The sequence below is a fragment of the Myodes glareolus genome, chromosome 4, assembly GCF_982192425.1.
Source record: "Myodes glareolus chromosome 4, mMyoGla1.1, whole genome shotgun sequence".
NCBI classification, from domain to species: domain Eukaryota; kingdom Metazoa; phylum Chordata; class Mammalia; order Rodentia; family Cricetidae; genus Myodes; species Myodes glareolus.
Genome location: NC_142029.1, coordinates 93,878,673 through 93,902,480, shown reverse-complemented (window position 1 = coordinate 93,902,480; position 23,808 = coordinate 93,878,673). Strand labels below are relative to the sequence as shown.

The 23,808-nt window shown below is 37.8% G+C and overlaps 1 protein-coding gene across 4 annotated transcripts in view; it reads left to right on the top strand.

Moving 5' to 3' along the window:
• Arhgap32 (Rho GTPase activating protein 32) overlaps positions 1-23,808 on the top strand; it is a 248,548-nt gene that overhangs the window by 133,776 nt on the left and 90,964 nt on the right. For all 4 annotated transcript variants that reach the window (XM_085689766.2, XM_087905737.1, XM_048458698.3 and 1 more), the window contains 2 exons: positions 9,560-9,646; positions 22,942-23,079. In XM_085689766.2, coding sequence (XP_085545892.2) covers positions 9,560-9,646; positions 22,942-23,079 — 225 coding nt within the window. The remainder of the gene's footprint in view (positions 1-9,559; positions 9,647-22,941; positions 23,080-23,808) is intronic.

Here is a 23,808-nt window from a genome sequence, read left to right as displayed (position 1 = left end):
TCCCATAGGCCCCCCCCCCTTTTTAAACCAGTGCTATAAACTAGGTAGTTGGATTAATAGTTGTAGAAATTAGAGGATGAAGTATTATGTCATTTAATATTTTACAGCAGAGCTTGTTCTCATGTCTCTATCTCCTGTAGACTTCTGACATGAAAGGAAGCTTGTTTACAGTTTATAGATACAACACTGAATTTGCCACCATTATCCATCTGTAAACGATGAATGAAAAAAGAACTCTCTGTGCTCTTTGCCATCTGTTGATTAAGCTTTGGAGAATGACTCTGCTGTGGGTGGAGTGTCGTGTTTTACTCGGCTTTCTGCTCTTGCCTTTCACCCTCGCTGTGAGAAAGGACTTTTCTGAATACTTGGAGCTTGACGAGTAGAGTTGTATTTTTAAAAATTCTAACAACACTAATAATGATTGGTTTCCTTGGTAATAAAGAAGTAAAGCCAATACAGGAAGCATGGTTCCAAAGATAGATTTGGAATGAATTTAAAAATATGAACTTTGAAGGTTGTGCTATTTCTAATAAAGGACTGATACACTGTTAATTTGAAGAGCATGAAAATTGCTTAAGTTACTGAGTTTTGTCAATTTCTGTGGGTAAATTTAGCTCATTTGTTTGTAGTTTGGTTTAGACAGTTCATAAAAGACATGCGTTGTTCAGACCGGGGTGTAGAAGTCCTGGTTCTTTCCCAGATTGCTTTCTTAGAAACCTTGCATCACCACTTAGAAAGTACTTCTGACAGAAAGTCTCTGGGAAAGCGAACGGTGTAACAGTAAGCAGTTAAGAAGAAAAAGTATAAATGTATAGGTATTCAGATGTCTGAGAGGCGATTTCCCGAAGCACTCAAAGTAAAATAGAATATACCTTTATTGGGAACTAGACGGAATTTGAATGTTGAAAGACAGTTCAGATCATCCAGAGAGAAACATTCAAAACATAAAGTGCCTGCTAGGGAAGGTGAAACACACATTTTGAAGATGCTTTTGCTAAAAACCATTAACTCCTTACTTGGACTTACAAAGCTGAAGGCATAGAAATATGTCATTGTCTTAAACCTGCATTCCTTTTGAATTCCAGTCTCTTGTCTGTGGGCATAAGGCTAAGTACTTAGACTGCAGTTAGGAATTGTACTTTACAAGTAGAGGGTAAGTTGCAGGTCCTCCTCCAGGATCCATGACCTCACTGGCACCTGGAGGTTGGTTTCCAGTACCAGGCATGATTTCCCTGCTGTTGAGCAGAGTTTCAATCCAATTAGAAGACGTATTGATTTCTGCCAACATGTGAGTACACTACTGTAACTAGGGATAGCTTGCCATGCTGGTCTTTTTTTTTTTTTTTTTTTTTTGGCTCATAGTCCTCCCTGCTGACTAGGGCTAGTCCCTGCCTTCTTCCCTCACCACCTTGCGCAGCCCATTTGTTAGTTTCTGTTTGGTCCTACTTACTGGCAGTTTTTTATAAATACAATTTCTTTTCACCCTTTTCTTCATAGTTCTCTTTGGGATGAATGATTTTTATTTCTTAGTCTTTATTTCCTACTTTTTAAAACTTTAAAACGACCTAAACAGAGAACTCTCAACAGAGGAATATAAAATAGCTGAAAGAAAGACAAGGAAATGTTCATATCCTTAGTCATCAGAGAAATGCAAATCAAAACAACTCTGAGATTCCATCTCACACCTGTAAGAATGGTCAAGATCAAAAACACCGATGACAACTTATGCTGGAGAGCCTGTGGGGAAGAGGGAACACTTCTGCATTGCTAGTGGGAATGCAAGTTGGTACAACCTCTTTGGATGTTGGTGTGGTGATTTCTCAGAAAATTAGGAAACAACCTTCCTCAAGACCCAGTAAAACCACTTTTGGGTATATATCCAAAGGTTGCTCAATTGTGCCACAAGGACATGTGCTCAACTATGTTCATAGCAGCATTGTTTGTCATAGCCAGAACCTGGAAACAACCTAAATGCCCATCAACCGAAGAATGGATAAGGAAAATGTGGTCCATTTACACAGTGGAGTACTACAGAGCAGAAAAAAATAATGACATCTTAAATTTTGCAGGCAAATGGATGGAACTAGAAAACATCATATTGAGTGAGGTAACCCATACCCAGAAAGACAATTATCACATGTACTCACTCACAAGTTTTTTTTTAAACATAAAGCAAAGAAAACCAGCCCACAAATCACAATCCCAGAGAACCTAGACAACAATGAGGACTCTAAGAGAGACATACATAGATCTAATCTACATGGGAAGTAGAAAAAGACAAGATCTCCTGAGTAAATTGGAATCATGGGAACCTTGGGAGAGGTTTGAAGGGAAGGGGGAGGAAGGAAGGGGAGCAGAGAAAAATGTAGACCTCAATAAAATCAATAAAATAATTATTTTTTCTTCTGGCTTGGAAAATACATTTTTAAGAATTTAATTTGAGCATCTAACTTAAGTAAAAAATGTATTAGTGTCTGGCCTTCTTCTATAGTGCAGCCCCATATTTAGTGTTTTTAACCAGATTCCTATTTCTTATCTTCCATACTCTGGGCTGTCCAGGGCAGCCATTCCGTTGTTTTGCCTCCCACGGGTCGTCACTCTTATTTCCATACAGGCAAAATTTGTTAGCAAGTGTAAACTAGTGTTGATGGCTTCCTCAACATTTCTGCTTTCTGACATGCTTTATTCTCTCAGGCTTGCTTTTCTTCTTCTCAAGCATGTATTATTAAAACTCTTTCAGCCAGGCTTTATTGATGGGAATTTTGTTTTTGTTCAACAAAAAACCACTTCATTTTGACTCATGTTTTTGCATGGTATTTAGGTATGAATAAAATCTTGGTAAATTTATTTTAGAGCTTGAAGATATTCTTAATCTGCTCCATCTGTTCCTGTTCATAAGTTAGATGTTCTGTATTTTCTTAGATGTTTGCTGTTTCTAGTATTCGTACCTCCCCCTGCATTTTTTAATTTTTGTATGGAAATATTTCACTTTAGAACAAAGAATTTATTTTTGCGTTTCTTGTTGAACTGGTCTCTTAGAAACAGATCCCTCAGATTTTGTAATTTGTAAGTATATTTGTATTACTTACATTTCTGAAGGTTATTTTCATGGACTATATTAACAATTTTTTATTCATCACTTTTTAAAATAAAGTTTTAACTTTTTGAGTTTATGTGTAACCATATCATTTCCCCCTTCCCTTTCCTCTTTCCAAATGTTACCACATCACCACCCCCCAACCCTGTGCACGCCTTCAGATTCATGAATACACATTCTGTTCAGCAGAGCATGAAGCTCCTCTGTAATAGATCACATCTTGGGACACACAAAAATCTCTCTTCACTCTTTAAAAGACCTTTTTCTTTGGCTTTTTCCCTCGCTTGTTTTTGGTGAAAATTTAGCTGCCATTTATTTTATACATTTAGTAATACATATTTCTTCTTTAAAGATTGAAAAGCTCTTTTTTCTTTGTCTTGATAATTATAGGCATGCATATGATATGCCTAAAATGGGTTTATTTATCATATTTGGTACTTACTAAATCCATTTGATTTAGTATTTGAGGTTTATGCCTTTAATGAATTTTGGAAGTGTTTTTTTTTCAATCAAACATCTCTGCCACTCAGAGATTTTAGACGCTCTCAGTATCTACTTTATATCTTTGGTTATCTCTCTGAAATACTCAGAAATCTAAACGGTACCGCTAAGTATCTTCATTTTTTTTTTCTTTTTGGTTTTTTTTTTTTATAAACTCCATGTTGTCTTGCTTTTAAATTCACAGTGACTAGTTTGGTATCAATATCTGGCAATAATTTTTCATTTCCTTGGAGATCCTTAAAGTTTCAATCTTTTGAAATTCTCATATGTTCTGTTATTATCTTTAAAATTTGTTTTATTTTATGATTGCCCTTCAGGTTCACTTTGTTATACCAGTGTGTCAGAGATTTTATACTTCCTCAGGCTGGATAATATCCTTTGTATAAATATAAGCTATGTTCTGCTTATCCATTCACGTCCTGATTTATGGCCTTTGTTTGTTTGTTTGTTTTGTTGTTGTTGTTGTTGAAAGCTTGCCTTTATTTGGGGAAATATATACACAGAATGGAATTGCTCTATTCTGTACTAATTGTTTTTCTTCAAGGATCACCATACTGTTTTCACAGGGGCCAACCCATTTTTATATTCCTACTATTGCACAATAGTTCCAATTTTCCTGTATTCATATTATCATTTGTTTTGTTTTGGATAATTGCCATCTTAGTAGATATGGAATGGTATCTCATTTGTAATTTAGATTTTCAGATGTTGCATTGTAGTATAAATTTTTCTGATGATTAATTGTGTTGGTTATCATTTCATGTGCTTACTGGCCATTTGTGTATTTACTTAGAGAACTGTCTCTAGGTCTTTTTGCTCATTGTAAATGAGTTTATTTTTGCTTTTGCCAACGATGAGTTGTAGCCCTGTTCTACATACTGTTGCCATTGATAGATGTTATGGATTACATACACTTAGTTTGTATTATTTTGATCTGATTTTTTTTTAAAAAGGGTGTGTGTGTGTGTGTGTGTGTGTGTGTGTGTGTGTGTTTCTGGATATGTGCATCTGAGTGCAGGTACCTACAGAGACAAGAAGCATTGGATCCTCTGGAGCTAGAGTTACAGGAGGTTGTGAGCTACATGAGTGCTGGGAACTGAACTCAGGTCTACTAGAAGAGAAGCAAATGTTCTTGATGACTGAGTTATCTCTTCATTTCCAAAATCATGTTGTAGGAAAGGAAGAAACAACCACTGGGTTTTTTTGTTTGTTTGTTTGTTTTGTTTTGTTTTGAGGCAAGGTCTCACTGTTCTATCCCTTGTTGGCTTGGAACTTCCTATGTATACCAGTCTAGGCTCAAACTCAGACTGCTGGGATTAAAGACACTGCCACGGTTGACTTGATGAAAATTTTAATAATTTTTTTGCCTTAAAATGTGTGTTACTTATTTTGCTTCTTATGTCATTGTGTTGACTTTGTATATTGCTCTGAGGAGTTAGTCTTGAGAACTTTATAATATTAAATTGTCTAATATATAAGCATAAAATACCTTTCCATTTATATCATTCTTATTTCATTGGTGTTTTATATTTATATCAGTGTCAATAGTGCCGAAAGCTGTTCCTGTAGCAGCTCCATTTTTGTTATACCTGTCACAGAACTAAAAGTATAAATTTTTGACACAAATATTAACTAGTAATTCTTTTAAATGCATTAGTCTCTTAAGTTACACAGGAAGCAAAATATGGAATTTTTAACCAAGGTTAAAAGATTACTCGCTTTTAATGTAACACTTTTAGTTATTACTTTTGTTTACTTTTCTGGTCCTAGTGTGGAATTCTGAGTCTTTTTTTTATTATTATTAAGTTGTATTTTCAATGCAGTAACTAGGTTTTTTAAACTTTTGTTTACACTGATTTTTTTAAAGGATGAATTTCTTAAATCATGTACACAAGTGCAACCATAACCCAATATTATAGTTATACTGGCTTATATAACTGTGCATGCTTTTACCTTTATTGATATTCTTACTTGATCATGTTTTGTGTTAGTGTTTGCTATTTTATTTTACTCTGTATGACAACCTTGAATATTACCTATAGGACAAATCTAGTAACAACATACACCTCAACTTTTCTGTGTCAACAAACATAACAATTTGTTGTGATCATTATCACATGTGCAACATTATACTTTATTCCTGTTTGTTTCCCTCTTCTAGTCCTCTTCCTCCTCCCTCCGCCCCTACCGCTGATTCCCTTCTTTCTGCAGTTGTTGTCTATATTTACTGTACTGCTACCTGTATGCCATTACACTTTCAGTTTCTCATTTCCATTAATATCTCCTTCTTCCCTCATGTGATTCTTAGTTTCATGGCAAACATACACACAAGCATACGTACGTACATACATACATACGCACACATGTATACTTGTACATGGACAAGTTTAAATTAGTTTGTGTGTATGAGATAAAACAGAATATTTACTTTTCTGAGATTGGTTTATTTTATCTAAGGATTTCAAGTTTCCATTTTCTGCAAGTATCACGATTTTAGCTTTTATTTATTTATTTATTTATTGCATAAATTCCACTGCATATATGTGCCACATTTTCTTCATTTATCAATAGGCATCTGGGCTGGTTTTATTTCCTGGCTATTGTAAATAGTAAAGCTATAAATATGGATGTGCACATTTTTGTTCTGTTTTGATTTAGAGTTCTTCAGGCATTTATACAAGGTTAGTATAATTAGATCATGTGGCAGTTAGCTCTATTTTAAGTTTCTTGAGGAACCTCCATACTGATTTCCACAGTGTTCCGTTCTAAATTGACTTTTCTACAGGGTGAGAAGAACCACATGAGAAAAAAGGAAAATCTTAAAAAAGATAACATATTGAGTCAGCTTCTTCCTGGTCCTTCAGAATTAGATACAGTTATATACATGAGTGGATAAAAAGTCTCTCGGTGTGTGTTATGTCTGATTCCTCCCGGAACTGTCCTTGAGTGACCATTTGGATGTTCTGACCTCTGGCACCCAAAGGTTCTGATGAGGGTGGTTGATGACCTCTTGAGAACTCCTTGTCTGTAGCCCAGTGGGGGTCTTTCTGGATGCTTTTAAGATGTTTGTCTTAGGACATTTGTCTGGTGTTGCATGTGGGCCTCTTTAAGTTTGTATTATTGAGGTTCATTGTGTATCTTGATATTCATGTCATTCATCAAATCTGGGATGTTTTTATATTTGTTTCCTGAAATTCCATTGCCCTCTTTTTTCTCTTTTCCTGTTTTTTGTTTTGTTCTTTTTTTGGATTCTATACACACCAATGCATACATTTGATGGTTTCCTGTGCTCCACTAGGGTCTGTTGCTTTTCTTCAGTACTTTAGTCTTATTCTTTCTTCTCCCTCTAATTCAATCATTTTCAGTGTTCTATTTTCTGGTTCACTGACTTTTCTTCTGGTCTGCCTTTGGCTCTTTTGGATAAATTTTCCATTTCAGTTAAACTTTTTTAGCTATCCAATTTGATTTTGTTTTCTTTTTAGTTTAACACATCTTATTGATATTTTATTTCATTTATAGAGTGTTTTTTTACTCTCTTCACATCTGATCTTTCTCTGAGGGTCATGAATGCAGTTGTTTGTCTGTGTGTCTGCCATGAGGTCCTTTTCAGGGCAGTTTTGCTGATAACTTACTTCCCTTGCTTCTTACTTTCTTCTTTTTCATATATCAGTGTGTTCTCAAAAGGAACACCACTGATAAAAGGAATATACAGATTAAAGGGCCATTTATTGAATTGGCTTACAGGATGTGGTCTGGGTGGTCCAATAGTGGCTGTCTCACACTGGAGAAGCCAAGAACCTGGTTCATCCCATGGGGGTTGATGCCTCAGCTGTCTCAGTCTGGCGCTAAGGGCTCGGAGAATTCCTGAAGAGTTTCTGGTCTTCGGTCTACATTGGAATCCCCAAGAAGTCAGTTCTGTTATTGGAGAAGGAGTGTTGTAGCTTTAGGGTTGGTGAATTTGTCTACAGAAGTAGGGGTAAGCAGACAAAAAAAAAAAAAGCAAAGTTATCTTTCTCCTGTCTCTATGTCTGGGTTGCCACTAGAAGGTGCTGCTCACATTTCATGTGTGCCTCCCTGCTTCAGACAGTCTGGTCAAGAACATCCCTCACAGGGGAAACAGAAACTTGACTTTAGTTGATTCCAGATGCAGTTAAATTAATAACCAAATTTTACCACCACGGATAGAGGTCTTGTTCTTTACAGCAGTTTTAATTAGTTCCTTTAAATATTTGTGGATACAGTCTAGACTAGAGGTTAATTTTTGGAGAAATGTGAGGACTGATGAGGTACAGTCTCTGTCTTTACCGCCCCAGTTCTCTGTGTGTAGCCTATGCTCTCTGTCTGCCTTCACAGCTCTTTTCTCCTCCCCTCTGCTGCCACAACTTTCCTTCCTTTTGTAACTCAGTAAGCTCTCTACGTCCCAGGCCTTGAGAACTAGCTGCATTATACTCTCTCAGACTAGACTGCCTTCCTTGGCTCTTTTCAGCTTTTCTGGGCCATTTCAGTCTTAGCTGTTGAGTGTCATGGTGCTTTTAGAGGGATGTTTCTTAGCCCTTCTTGTCTTTGCAATACTGTGCTTCAAGGCTATAGGGTCCTTGTTTAAAGAGGCTCCCTGTTCTGCATAGGCTGGTTCCCAGATGCTGCTTTTCCTTAGTCTTTAATGTGTCTTGGTTCAGACTTGGGAAGCAGCTGATGACTGGACATCAGTCAGTTCTGCTGCTGTAATTAGTTTGTCTCTTTAGTCTACAGTCTCCCAGGGTTTGACTGACTTCTCCTTGTCCTGCTTGAGGAAGAGTTTTAATTCTCTGGAACGTACCAGGCATCCAGACCCTTGTTTGTCTCCTGACTCAGCAAAAGTCTTGTCTCTTTCAGGAATTTATTTAGGCTTCTTTTCATTCTTAAGTCTTTAAAATTTTAAAACTGCATTTGTGCCATGAAACTAGATTATTCATTGTTAACCATGTAAATTTCTTAATATCTGAAAATACTTTTTAATAAATAACTTCCTGAGATACTGTTCACATGGAGAATGTATTTTTTTTAAACTGAGCATAGTTTACAGCATTAACTACAATGACATGTGACATTTGTGAAGGATTTCTTGAGTGCCATGTGACTTGAGAACAAGTGTTAGGTTTTTTCACTAAGTAGATAGATTACTATTACATGATCTTATTGTTACTTTTGAACACAGGGTCATACTTTTAGGGGATAGTCATAATTTCACTTCCACATTGGAGTCAGGTGTACCACATGAATCTGTAAAGCAAATAAGAGTACAGGAAACATAGCAAAGCTAACAGCACGGTGGATGGTGATCCTTAGCCTAGATGGCATAGAACGAGTAGTCAGATCTGTAGCAGACTGTTTTGGATATACACTTCATCTAAAGACAATTTGGTCTCAGCTTTTGCCCCTGCTCACATGTCAGCCCAATGTTGCCGATTTTCTGTTTTCTTTCAATAGAAGCCATAATCTATTTTTTGTATGAGACCCTAAACTTTCTATATTCTGTCAACTTAATTCATGTAAAAATAAAATAAAAGAGCCAAATGGTAAGTTTGAAATTAAACATGGCTATAGGTTAAACCATTTTATGGGCAGCCAGTTTGTTTTCCCTACAGTAGTCTGGGCTATTTTTTAAACTTGTGATGGCATCTCTAAGTTTACAGTTTAATGTTTTTGTGCATAATAAATAAATAAAGGGAATGAAGACCTGATTATGTTACGGTAACTTGCTTATGCGTCTGTGCAATTGCGCTAGTTAGGTAAAAAGAATGAAGGGAATTCATGAAAATGTACTTTTGAAATTCTGAATTTTTCTTTTACCTGCACTTTAAGCTATAGACTTCTAGAAGGCACATTTTACATAAACTTGAGGTGAGGGTCCAGATATAACTGTATGCTTAGTTTATTCTTATTTGTGAATCATGACTTTGTTCCTTTTCTTCTGTGACACAGCTTTCACTATCAGAAGAGCAAAATGAAATCATGAAAAATGGCTGTGAATCTAAAGAGCTGGTCTACCTCGTGCAGATTGCCTGCCAGGTAATTCTGAGGATGCATCCTCTACCTAGAGTGATTAGTAATACAGTCTATTTCTCACATTGCTGAAAGACTTATACTCTGCAGAAAGATGCTTCTGTTGAAAAGTAATTGAGCTGTGAGTAACTATTACAAGAAAACACATTGGTATCTTTTTAAAAACAAGTGCCATACACTACACCATCAAGGTTTCAGTTGTGTTCCTTCTTAGCAATTTGTGAGGTTACTGGCACGTTGAAGTACTGAGCAATGAGGAGTACGAGCACTGTGCTTCTTAGCTTTTCACATCAGCACTTCTAATGCTAGAGCTGAAGCTGTCAGTTCAGCAGAGTCAGTTTCCATCTAAGACCTTAAGTAAAAGTATTTCTTACAAAATAAATACAAAATTTATTGATGAAATTAAATCAGTTTCTAATCCTATGTCATGAGAGAAGAGGCCATTTTTCTCTTCCTCAAGTTATTATATAGCAGTGGTTTTCAACCTGGGGGATCTCATATCAGATACCCTGCATATCAGTTATTTACAATTCATGACAGTAACAAAATTACAGTTATGAAGTAACAATGAAATAATTTTATAGTTGGGGATCACCACAACATGAGGAACTGTTTAAAGGGTCACACCATTAAGAAGGTTGAGAACCACTGTGCTTAGGTGTAATAAGATGTATGCATGGCTTTGTAGCTTGCTGCTTCTTGACTGCTCATATTGGTGGCTCAGTGACTCAGTGACTGGGGCCGTGATTGCATTCTTGAAGTTAAAATTTATTAAGTCTAGAAAATTCTGTTGCTTATATAAGGAATATGTAAATTCTTAGTTCTGGATTTGAACAATTTTTTTAATTAAGTACTTTTATTTTTAGATGTTGAAACATAGTATTGGAAATAGAATTTAGCTTGTATGTAATTTGGATGTGCTTTGTTGAATGTCACCACGGTTTCTTAGAGGAATGATGAAGTTCTAAATTCCATGTAACAGTTCATAAAATATTTTTGGTTAGAGAAGTACTTTCTTATTTCAAGGTATTGATAACAGACAAGACATAAACATTTGTCTTTGATACTTTTTAGGGTATAGAAGCACACAGCACTTATTGAGACACAAACTAAAGGTTTTGGAACCTCCATCTTTCCTTTGAGTGGATAAATGACAGAGAAACAGCCTGTACATTTGAGGCTGAGTCCAAGATGACATTTGCCCCAGTCCTGCTCATGGTCGTGTACTTTTTTAATATTTACTACTACTACTACTACTACTACTACTACTGCTACTACTACTACTACTACTACTACTACTACTACTCACACACACACACACACACACACACAGACCCTATTTAATCTTGGTGATTTGTATAAGCCAACCAGGAATTGTATTTGTGCTGGTGAGACAGAATGAATGACTAGCATTGGGTGATTGATGAGACCTGGTGAAAGAGAAAGAAGGAAAACACAAAATCAGAAAAATCTCAGGCCCTTGCTGATTTTGACCATATTAAGAGAAATGCTAAGTTGGTTTCTTAAATGCAAATATTAAATGCTTTTCTAATGTATCAGTGCTACTAATATATGAAGAGAATCTTGTGTTCTTTATTCATAAAACATGATTGGTATATCTGGAACCAAGTTTTCAGTTCCCCCGCAGTCTAATACATCTTCACATCTCTTCTTCTGATCAACCACTCTTTAAATGCATAATTGTTACATGATTGCGCTTCCATGTATTTCTGACCTAGATGTTAGATAGTTTCCTCATTGTAAATGTTCTGTCAAACTGCTTAAAACATTTTGGAACAGTTGCTAATAGTATTTATTATGCCAGAGTGATAATTTACTACTTGATAATGATGCCATTCGTCTCTTCTCTGCCTCACTCTATATAATTACTGAAGTATCAGTGCTCAGTTTAATAGTCTCACCACATATGCCAACCATAAGCTATATTAAATGAGAATTTAAAAAATAATTGACAACCTCACTACTGAACCCTTTAATTTTGCAAACAAGGAAACTGAGGCTCACAGTAATAAAGTAGCTGTCCTAAGCTATGTGTAGTCTTAGCAGCAGGAGTGGTGAAAGAGTTCAGCTTTCTGACTGCCATCTTTACCTCTACTTCCTTGCAATATTCATTCCAGAGTAGATTGGAAAAATTGGTTAGTCTCTAGCAAGATAAGATCACCATTTCACACTGCAATGGTTAGTTTTAATTGTCTACCTGACACAGTCTAGAGTCACCTGGTGAGAGAGTCTCAGTGAGGGATTGTCTAGAGCAGGTTGCCTTATGGGCATGTCTGTTGGGAATTGTTTTGATTAGGTTAATTGATGTAGCAAAGATCCAGGCCTTTGTGGACAGCACTGTTCCCTTCCTTTGGATCCTGGGCTGTGTGAAAGTGGGAAAGGTAAGTTAAATAATAGGCATCGTGCATTCATTCTCTCACTACTCTTCACTGTGGCTGTGTCATAGCTAGCTGTTGTAAGTGCCTGCTACCTTGATGTCCTTGATATGATGAACTTCAACTTGGGATTTTAAGCTACAATAAGCCCTCTCTGCCCTAAATTGCTTTTTGTTAAGAGTATTTTACCACAGTGACAGGAATGAAAGACTCACACTGATGTAATTTGCTTCAAGAGCTGTTCATGCATTTTATACCCCTGCTAACTTCTACATTTTAACAATATGTACTTAAAGTTCTTCCTAAAGTAATTTTATATGTGTGTGAGTTATTTTGCCTGCATGTATATATGTGAATCACAGGCATGTCTGGTGCCTTGGAGGTCAGAAGATGGTATTGGATCTCTGGACCTGGTTGCTTGCTGCCATATGGAAACTGGAATCTGAACCCAGATCCTTTGTAAGCGTAGCCAGTGCTAATCACAGAGCCGTCTCTCCAGCCCCAAGTTCTTTTTAATTTTCTAAAATTTTTGATCTTTCATCTTACATGCTATTTTGTTTTATTAGCAGCTTCTGGCATTAGAGAAGGCAGAAACAAAGATCAGATAAACCTGAGACTGGGGGGATATCAATGTGTATACAGCAAGGAGAAAGGACACTGGGAAAAAGAATGTTCAAAGAAGCAGCAAAAGACCAAAGTCCTGCAATTAGATGTGGACAGTGATTAGGGGAGTTGGAGTTTGGACCCCCTCCCAGAACCCAGGATAACCCTAATGGTGGAGGGAAAGAAAATTGACTTTGATAGACACTGGAGCAGAAAACTCAGTGTTATTAAAACCAGAGGGGGCCTGTATTTAATAATAAGATCTGGGTACAGGGAGCCACTGGAACCAAACTCTATTCATGGACTACTCAAAGAATGGTGGACTTAGGAATGGGATAGGTAACCTATTCTTTCCTGGTGATTCTGGAATGTCCATATCCCCTTCTGGACCGAGACTTGCTCACAAAGATGAAAGCCATTTATCTAGTGACAGGGCTAAGCTACTCCACCATAATGGGGCGCTGTTCCAAATTTTGGTCACCAGTGCCTTGACTGAGGAATATAGGCTCTACCAGAAACCTGGAAAGCCTGATCCCTCCATGTAGAACTGGCTTCAAAAGTTTCTCTTAGCATAGGCAGAGATGGGAGCCATGGCATTGGCATCCCACCAGCCCCTGGTCTATGTGGAGATCAAGCCAGGGGCAGATCCTGTAAAAGTCCACCAATATCCCGTGCCCCTTAAAGCAAGGAGGGGGATCATTACTTCACATGTAAGGCGACTGCTGGAACTTGGAGCCATTCAATGGACTTGGAACACTTCCATGCTGCTGGTAAAAAAGTCTCATTCCAATGATTACTGGATAGGGCAGAGCCTGAGAGAGGTAAACAAGAGGGAAGCGGATATCCATCCCACAGTGCCAAACCCTGACATTCCCTGACTGGCAGAGGTACATGGTCCTGGACTTAAAGGATGCTTTCTTCAGTCTGCCACTAGTCCCCAGTAGCCAGCCCTATTTGCCTTTGAATGGCAAGATCCAGAGATCTGCCTTCTCTATTGCCAAAAGCTGCTTGTCGTATTTCCTGGTGTGGGCCATCTTTTTCTCTTGATGGGGCCTTTCTTGGCCAGCTCCTAGTGGTGGCATTCCTGCTGTGCCTCTAACATGTTAACAAGGCTCTTTTCTTGTCTTTTTTTTTCCTTTTTGTATTCTTTTTCCTCTACACATTTCCTAGTGCTAAAAACTCTCTTTGCCACCATCATTAAATCTCTGATATTTTTTTCCCGTAGTCTATCTAGTTTTTGAAGCTTTTTCTTTATATCTGGAGCTGCTTGGTTCATAAAAGCCAAGCTCAAGGATATTTCTGTCTCTTGCGCGCGCCTCTGGTTCTTAGGGAGTATACTGCCTGAAGGCCTCCTGCAAGCGTTCCAGGAAGGCTGTGGGACTCTCCTCAGGTCCCTGTCTTACATCATAAACCTTACACATATCGGTCAGCTGCCTGGCAAATGCCTTGAGACCTACCAACAGTGTCTGGTGATAGACTTTGAGTCTCTCCTTACCTTCTACCAAGTTATGATCCCCATTCTGGCCAGACAGTGGGGAGCTCTGCATCTATAAAGGCTGAATCTGCAGTGTTCTCCCCAGTGGATCTGGGGACAACTTTGCAGGCTTCTATGATGATCCTGTTTCTTTCTTCAATGGTGAAAAGGACCTGCAATAGCTGCTGATAATTGTCCCAAGTAGGTTGGTATAAAGAAGACAGTTTCTAAGAGGTTAGTGAGGTTATGGGGATTCTCAAAGAAGGGGGCATTTTGCAAGCACCAATTATACAGATCACTAGTGGTGAAAGGCCAGTAATAATGCTGTTGGTTTCCATCCTCATTCGGCAGCCCAGTTGACCGCAGTGGTAGGACCACATGGCCCTGAGGTTGGAGAGTATTTCCCTGCTTGCTGCAGGTAGCCTCGGCTGGGCTTCTACCTGCTGCCTGATTCTCTAGTGGAGCTTCCACAGCAATGTCCTTAGCAGGCTCGAGGCCCCAGGGCAGGTGTATAGGGTTGAGGAAAGATATCCTCTTCATCCGATCTCCCCCTTTAGGATTTGGGCAGAGGCAAGGCCTCTGGGTTTTCTCCCAGCAGCCAGAACCTTAACTTGTTGAGGCAGAAAAATGTTTTAACCCATTGTAGAGAGTTTTCTATCAGTCCCTGCTAGGTATAGGGTATCTGATCTGGGTGGCCAGTCCTCGGTTGGTAAATGATGTTCTCTACTGCACCTACAAGGCTGGCGTTAAAGGATCCCTCTGTTGGACATCCAACATTGAAAGAGGGTCACTCTAAGCTACAAAAGATATTAAAATTTTCCTATTCTGATTTCTACGTTGTTGTTATGTGCACTCACCTTGACATCACCCCAATGTGCAGGGCAAAGCTCTAAGGGAGAAGAGTTAGCAGTCCCATGTTAGCAGTCAGCGTCAGGTCAGTTGTCTAAATAATGAACAGAGATACAAAGAACAACACAAACACAAGGGTCCAATGAGAGGAAAATACCTTGAAAACAGAGTCAGAGATCTACGGTCTCAATGAGCCCCAGATTCCCTTCTTCTGGAGTCCGGGGGCTCTAAAATACCAAAGATCATGTACTTTGGGGGCACTCTGTCCCCTGGCAGAGTTGCCTGGTCCTCCACTCCTGTCAGGACCTGGTATGTCTCCCAGATCCTTGCAACCGGAACCTTCAAGCACATCCGCCTAGGTACCTGGGTTGTTTCAGAAAAACTGGATTTTCGGAGGATTCCATGTCTCAAAATCAGTCAGATATGTAAAAGGCAAACTGAAAGTAAATGAAGAGAAAGACAGATAATTGACAGATACAAATGGGAACTCACTGGTCTGTCTGAAAACCTTTGGTGTCAGGGATTCAGGGGTTGCACAGGCTCCAGGAATCCCAGACAAGCCCCCAAATATTATTCCTGAGTTGTGAGACCCCCCCAACAAGACCACCATGGAGCTGACTTACAGATGCAATTACACCAAGTTTCTTTATTCTTACAAGCTTGCAAACAGGGACTTCATCCTACATACCAACACAGTGGATGAGGGAGGAAGGCCCATAGCTCACAGTGCAAGGGGTCTTTAAAGGGAGTTATATGCCTTGGCATTACTGGATTGAGTAGGGGGTTGTGCTTATGTTGCAGTTGGCTCTAAGTCAAGAGGTGATTTTTGTAACTTTCCACAGAAACACCTAATAATTGTAAAAACTTGTTTAACTTCTGCTTGACTGTCCTCAGGTCTCTAGACAGCCAGGCAGTTTTGGGGGCATTTGTGACTTTTCTCGGAATTTCCAGGTACACAGGATGGGGTGCCTGTTAGGTTCGATTTTCACAAAATAGGTCCTGAGTTTTTAGTCTTGTCTCTTCAATGTAAGTCTGCTGAGAATTAACCATAGGAAAAGTACTTCTAGATACTTTGATCCTAGAGGTCACTGATCCTCCCAGTCCTCATTTCCTCTTACTAATATCATCTAAAGTTCTCTTAATTAATATGTGCCTCAGATCTTTCCATTCTACTCTCTTCATTCTGTCCTATCCTTTGTGAGCAAGCACATCAGCTACCCCAGAAGAAAAAATATTGTCTTCTTTGTGTCTTGTTTATTGCTGTAGGTGGAACATCTTCTGAAAATGATGCTTCTTTTTTCTTTGTATATTTCTTCCATTTTCAAAGAAAAAATGTTTATTTTAAAATTTGTGGAAATGAGTAATAACCCTGGGAAATTTAGAAATATTATACAGAAAATATGAAGAAAACTTTATTGTCTTCTATGTTGAAAATTGAGTAAGTTTCAAAATTCAGTAAGCACAGACATCAGTTATAGATGGTTCCACTCATGGGGTGAAGCATTTATGAGCATCATGTCGATGGTATTTAGTGTTAAAAGTATTTTTTTCCACTGTTACATTCTTTAGCAAATCAGAACTAGTTTTTTTTTTAAAGAAATACATTTATTTATTTAATTTACATCCTGACTGCCCTTCCCCCTCCACCCCAGTCTCCCTTCCCACTCTGTTCCCATCCCCCAGTCCACTCCCTCTTGGTTTCTATTCAGAAAAGGGCAGATCTCCCATGAGTGTCAACAAAACATGTCATATCAAGTTGCAGGAAGACTAAACACCTCCACATATGTTAAAACTGGGCAAGGCAACTCAGTATGAGAAGTACGGTCCCAAAAGCCAGTAAAAGAGTCAGAGACAGCCCCTGTTCTCACTGTTAGGAGGTCTATACAACTGTTAAATATATGCAGAGTGCTTATGTCACTCCCTTGCAGACTTCCTGGTTGTAGATTCAGTCTCTTTGAGCCCATATTAGCCCAGGTTAATTGATTCTGTGAGTTTTCTTGTGGTGTCCTAGACTCCTCTGGCTCCTACAGTCTTTTCTTCCCCTCTTCTACAGGATTCCCTGAACTCTGCCTATTGTGTGGCTGTGACTCTCTGCATCTGTTTCTATCAGTTGCTGAAAGAAGCCTCTCTGATGACAACTGGGCTAGGCACCAATCTGGTCACAGGAGATGGCCAGTTCAGGTTACATACCTGTTATTGCCAGTAGTCTTAGTTGGGATCATCCTTGTAAATTCCTAGAAGATTCCTTGTGCCAGTTTTTTTTTTAGTCTGACCCTGAAATATGCCCCCCGACCCTTTCCAGTAGTCTCAGTACTGTCCCCCTCCACCCACAACCTGACTGCCCATGTTCCTATCCCTACCCACCCGTCCTTGGTTTACTCGCAAAATCTCTTCTATTTCCCATTCCAGAGAGATCTAGAAGTCCCCCCCCCCCCGTGAATCCTCCATGTTACCTTGTCTTTCTTGGTCTATGGATTATAGCATAGTTATCCTTTATTTTAAAGCTAATATCCACTTATGAATGAGTACATACCATGTTTGTCTTTCCCAGTTTGAGTTACCTCACTCATGATGATATTTTTTTCTAGTTCCATCCATTTCCCTTCAAATTTACTAGGGTCCTTGCTTTAAACAACTTATTCAAACCCTGTTTTTAACACTGCTCCTTTGTGTAATGTACTATCGGCGAATCAATCACACACCAGTTATGTTTTAAGGGGTTATTTATTTTGGGGGGTAAAACTTACATACACCATAAACCGTCAGGAAGGGAGCCTAGTCGCAGGAGCCGGGAGCAGGAGCCAGGAGCAAGCACCGGAACCAAGAGTCGGAACCAAGAGGGCCTGATCCGGATCTACTTCTCTTTTTAAAAGAGAAATATACCACGCCCCAGTGGGCTGGTATTTCAGCAGCTATTGGCTGACGGAGCGGAAGTCGCTCCCCGCTGTACTGTGGGCTCGTATTTCAGTGACTATTGGTTGAGGCAGCGGAAGTTACTCCCACAACAATGTACCACATTTTCTTTACCCTTTCCTCAGTTGAGGGACGTCTAGGTTGTTTCCATGTTCTGACTATTAAAAATAAAACTACTTTGAATATAGTTGAACAAATGTCCATGTGGTATGATTGACCATCCTTTGGCTATCTGCCTAAGAGTGGTATCACTGGGTCTTATGGTAGATTGATTCTACTTTTCTGAGAAACCACCACAGTGACTTCCAAAGTGGCCGTATCTATCACCCTGCATAAAACTCAAGTCCAAGTGGATCAAAGACCTCAACATAAATCCAGTTAAACTGAACCTGATAGAAGAGAAAGTGGAAAATAATCCTGAATGCTTTGGCACAGGAGAAAATTTCATGAAAAGAAAACCAGTAGCACAGGCACTGAGAACTGAAAATAAATGGGACCTCATGAAACTGAAAAGTTTCTGTAAGACAAAGGATACCATCAAGGACAAAGCAGCAGCCTACAGAATTTGGGAAAAGCTTCACCTGATCTTTCTATCTGACAGAGGACTAATTTCCGAAATATATAAAGAATTCAAGAAACTAGATATCAACAAACCAAATAATCCATTTTGAAAAATGGGGTGCAGATCTAAACAGAATTCTCAACAGAAGAATCTCAAATGGCCATCAGGGAAATGCAAATCAAAACGACCCCGAGATTCCATCTTAACACCTGTCAGAGTGACTAAGATCAAAAATACAAGTGACAGTTAATGCTGCAGAGAATTCAGAGCAAGGGAAACTCCTCCATTGCTGGTGGGAGTGCAAACTTTACAGCCACTTTGGAAGTCAGTGTGGTGGTTTCTTAGTCTCAGTTTAAAGTGACAAATTTAAACATATTTATTCTAATGTGTCAGCTGAAAACTCCTGATTTTTTCTAAAATATAGTTTTCTTGGTAGAAGAGTATTGTTATTTAATAACTACTATTTTATCCTATTGTTTTAGAGTAGATGATATTAACAACCCTTTTCTATTTTTTTGATGTGTGTATGTGTGCTGACATGATTTATGTGTAAACATGCACACACATTCACACAAAGGTCAGAGTATATGATATCTCCTGAAATCTGAGTTACAGGCAGTTCACAGCTGTGATGTAGATGCTGGGAACCAAATCCCAGTCACGTAGATGAGCAGTAAGTACTGCTGAGCCATCTCTCCAGCCCCAAAGACACAATTCTTATTGAAATATCCTAACTATACTTTGACTATAGCTACAATTCATCCAGATTCATTAGTTTATCTTTTCCGAAGATAAAATAGAAACATTGCAATAATCTCAGGGTTCCTTTTTGTCATGGTAGTGGAGCCGACAGCTGGTTTCAAGGGAAGGCTCTCTGTCTCAAAATATCTCCTGCACTCTGGTGTTTCCATGTTTGACATTCCACTGCAGAAAAGCATTCTTTGCATTACCTATTTCCTCTCAACTCAGTCCATTAGCAAATGCTATTACTACTACAGTGGACTGACTATTAAGATTTGGAGAGCATCTGTGTGTGAGCAAAGCATGGAGGCAGATTTAAACTTTGTACAGTTTATGGAAGGTGGAGATGTTGTTACCCATTTCACAGAGGAGTAAACTGTTGCTCACAGGTACTGAGCAGTTGTGTCAGATTCTGTATTGAGCATCGTCCAGCCTAAGATTTAAGTTGTTTCTTTCTTTTCTTTTAACTGAACTTTATAATTTATAGCAACTGTCATTTTTCAGATTAACTTTTCCCAATCAAAAGAATTACAAAATTCAAATTCAAAAGAATTCAAAATTCAATTTCAAAAGAATTCAAAATTCTTTTGAAATTTGTAAAGGCGGTGGTGGCGCACGCCTTTAATCCCAGCTCTCGGGAGGCAGAGGCAGGCGGATCTCTGTGAGTTCGAGACCAGCCTGGGCTACAACAGCTAGTTCCAGGACAGGCTCCAAAGCTACAGAGAAACCCTGTCTCAAAAGAAGGAATTATAAAAACGTGGGCAATGATTGTTCTCAGGAAGGATAGCGAATATTTCCTTTTTTTTCTTAGACTTGCTAGACTTACTGGTTTTTGACATTATTGAATAACAATAACTATGTGTTAGTGATAATTAAGATAAAAATTGGTAGAAAATTAAAATTATTAGAAGTACAATGAAGGATTTTGCGTTGTTCCTTTATATCATCATTAAAATATTCTAGTTATCATTGTATTTATACTTCTCAGAAAGTGTTTTATTTATACTTCTCAGATTAAGAATATTAAAAAACAAAGTTTTAGTTTAACTTTCTTGTTTCATGACTGCTTATCATATAGGATCTTTAGTTGAAGATTTTTTCCAGTAAATTTGAACACATTAGGAGATTTTCGTATTGCTCTGATTTCATAAATGAAACTGTGCAGGAAATTTTGTTTACACAGGAAATTTTTAAGAGACAGTCAAAAAGATGTCCACAGTTATGCACTTAAGAGCTGATGAATCAATAGAGAGTTATCATTGTCACTTGAAGCCCACAGTCTACATTGGACCATACTCTTTGGGCACAACATAGCATGAACTTGGCTGAAAATTTAATGACATCCAGCATTCTAGTATTGTAAAAAATAGTATGTCCTAAAATCATGTGCAGTTACCTTCCTTCCACGATCCCTTCACAAACATTAGTTTTGCTTTGTTTCCATAGTTTACCATCCCTGGAATGAGAATGTCAGAATTGGTTCTTTTTTACATGTCTTTACTTGCTAATAAGACTTTAAAATTTCTCCATGTTAAAGGAGATGTGTGTCTTTATATTTGACACATTAACAATTTGCATTGATTCTGGAAAATGCAAGCCTAAGTATTTTGGTAAATAAAAACTGGTGTATATCTTATGGAAATATTTTTTCACACAGTAGGTGGCTTAGTGTTTAAAATTATGGTATGATTTGGGCCTGGAGAGAGTTAACAGCATGGGTTGCTTTTCACAGCACCCGGGTTGAGTTTTCAGTACTCAGTACCTATTGACTTATCTGTAACTTCAATTACAGATGAATCTGATGCTCCCTTCTGGTTTCCATAGTATCAGACACTTCGGTGGTGCACTTAACATTTATGCAGGCAAAATGCCCATACACAAAAATAAATAAATTTTTTAATGTAAAGAAGTTATGATTCATTGAATCCCATAAAGATAATTGGAAGGAATTTGCATATATTGTCACTTCATGTGTGTCTGGAGAGCTTCCTCCATATCTTTTGTGGCTTGAGTGTTCATTTCTGCTTATCCCAAAATACTGTTCCTTCAGGTGCCTGCCCCACTTTCTGTGCGTTCACAGCTGAAGGCCCTTTTGGGTGCTTGCAAATTTGGATGTCTATAAGTAAAGTTGCTATGAACATCCCCTTGATGGAATTTATGTGACATTAGTTTTCAGTTTATGTGTGTGTTAACTCAAGGTATGAGGCTGGGTTGCATGGTAAGAGTATATTTAGTTTTTTGAGAAAATGCTGAATTTCTTTCAAATTGACTGATCCATTTTGTATTCTTCACAGCAGTGAATGGGCATCCCTGCTGCTCTGTACTTTGCCTGTGTTCAGTATTGCTAGAACTTTGGATTGGGACCATCCCTATAAAGGCCTTTTTTGAATTTTCAGTCCTATAATAATATAGGATATTAGGCAATTTCTCACATGCTTATTTATTATTTCTTACATTAATCTTTTTGGTGAGGTATTTGTTAATTTTTTTTTAAATTAGGCTGTTCTTTTTCTGTTTTTAGGAATTCTGTGTGTATTTTGGGTAACAAGTTTTGTCTAGTTTTGTAAGTAAGCTAATGTTTGCCTCACAGGCTGGTTTAGGAAGTATCCTCCCTTTTGTTTTCTGAAACAGATTCTAGAAATGTGATATAATTTCTGCCCTAGGCATTTGGTAAAATTTATCAGTGAACTCATTAGTGTTAGTTGCTGTTTTTGAAATATATTAAAATAGCTTAAATATATTCACTTAACTCAAATTGTGTATTTCTTGGTGTGTGGGTTTGACCAGCTCTGAGTTGCTTACATTTCCCTTTTGTTGTCTGTCTAACCTGAGTGGGGGCAATGCCTCTTTGTAGATTTAAATTGCATTTCATTCACAATTAATGATACTGACATTTTTTCATGTATCCATTGGTTTTTTGTAAAACTTCTTTTGAGAATTGTTTATTTAAGTCTAATGCCCATTTGAAATCTTATTATTATTATCATGCAATTAAGTTGAATTATTTGTATCTTCTGTATTTAGTGCCTCGTCAGAAGTGTTTAGTATTTTTGATTTTAGTTTTTTTCTAGGCTTAGTGTTGATGATAACATAGCAGGATTTCTAGTTTTCTAGTCATTGTTTTAAAATATCCAACATAATGGTGACGTACTTTCTGATTGGATGCTTCAAATTACTAGTTGTTAATGAGAGCCGTTATGCTAGGATGAGAAAGGAGGGGGAAGAAGGTACTGCAGGAGAGATGTGGTCAATTTACCCTTCCACATTGGGGATGGGGTACTAACCAGCCCACATATACACATGGGCACTGACCCTCCCAAATGCTGCTTTCTGTTTTTCTTTTTCTTATTCTTCAACGAGCACCTGCTTCCTTTACCATACTAACTAACCAATAAATTAATTTTTTAAAATTTTTCTTTGATTTTAGGAAATAACTTGTTGCCTAGTTACACAGTTGTTCTTTCTGTAGATTGAGAGTCACATGCTGTCTTACCCCCAGCAGTGATTTTCAGTGAGTAGCAGTAGACTTTGTAGAGTAGTCGGAGAGGACAATGGAGGGTTCATCTTACTTGTGTAAGTATTGACCTTTCCATAATATGATTCACTGTAGTGTTTGAAGCAAAACTTATCATCATTAAGTTAATAGAAACTTCTTATTCGGAAATACAAAATTTCATGGATAAGATACCATTAGAGAATAAAGGCCTGACCTTAAGCATTTTGAAGAAAAATGAATGTATTGGAATTTTGTTCTTACCCATAGGGCAAAAGTTGGATTGTTAAAAGAAGTTATGAAGATTTCCGGGTACTTGATAAACATCTTCATCTCTGCATTTATGATCGTCGATTCTCTCAGCTCTCAGAGCTTCCCCGGTCTGACCTCCTGAAGGACAGTCCTGAGGTAATCATTTAGAAACCCACAGAAATAATAACACATGAGCATCAGTCAACATTTTTGTCAGTGTGGTATACAAGAGGTCCTAGGATTTTTAGGGTTGCTTATTTCAGAAGAGAGACTTACTATGTTATTCAGAAATAAGCAAGCATCAATGGATATTTTATGAGGGAGGGAAAACCTCGTAATGATGTCAATGTTAATAGTAGTCAATATGTTTAGCAGATCATTCTTCTAAGGAATGTGAAAATATGAAAGCCAAAGATATGAAAAAAGTTAAACTACTAATGAAATCCACAATGAAGCAATGCTGTTGGGTCTGTTTTGATGGCAGACTATGTCTATACACTCATTTTCACTTTTGAAAAATTTCTAAAAACATAGAAACTTAACCATATGTATAAAGAAGAGATTCTTTATCATGCCAATAACAAAAAAGTACAATTGGAATAAAAATTGTGAGTAATATTTGAAAATAAATGAGATACATTTTGTGGGAAAACAAAATATAGCCCCAGCCTTTGTATAGGATGATTGTAGAACAGGATGAGTAGGAATCTTACACACAAACACTGAGTAAATAGTAGCTGAGGTCATTGTAGAAGGCTTTTGAAAGTAAGATTATTGCTTCTGGGGAAGAATATGTTCATGAAATGAGAACATATTTTTGTAAAGTAGAATAATCAAATCTTGAAAATGAAATATCATATACATCAATAATAGCAGATCTAGATA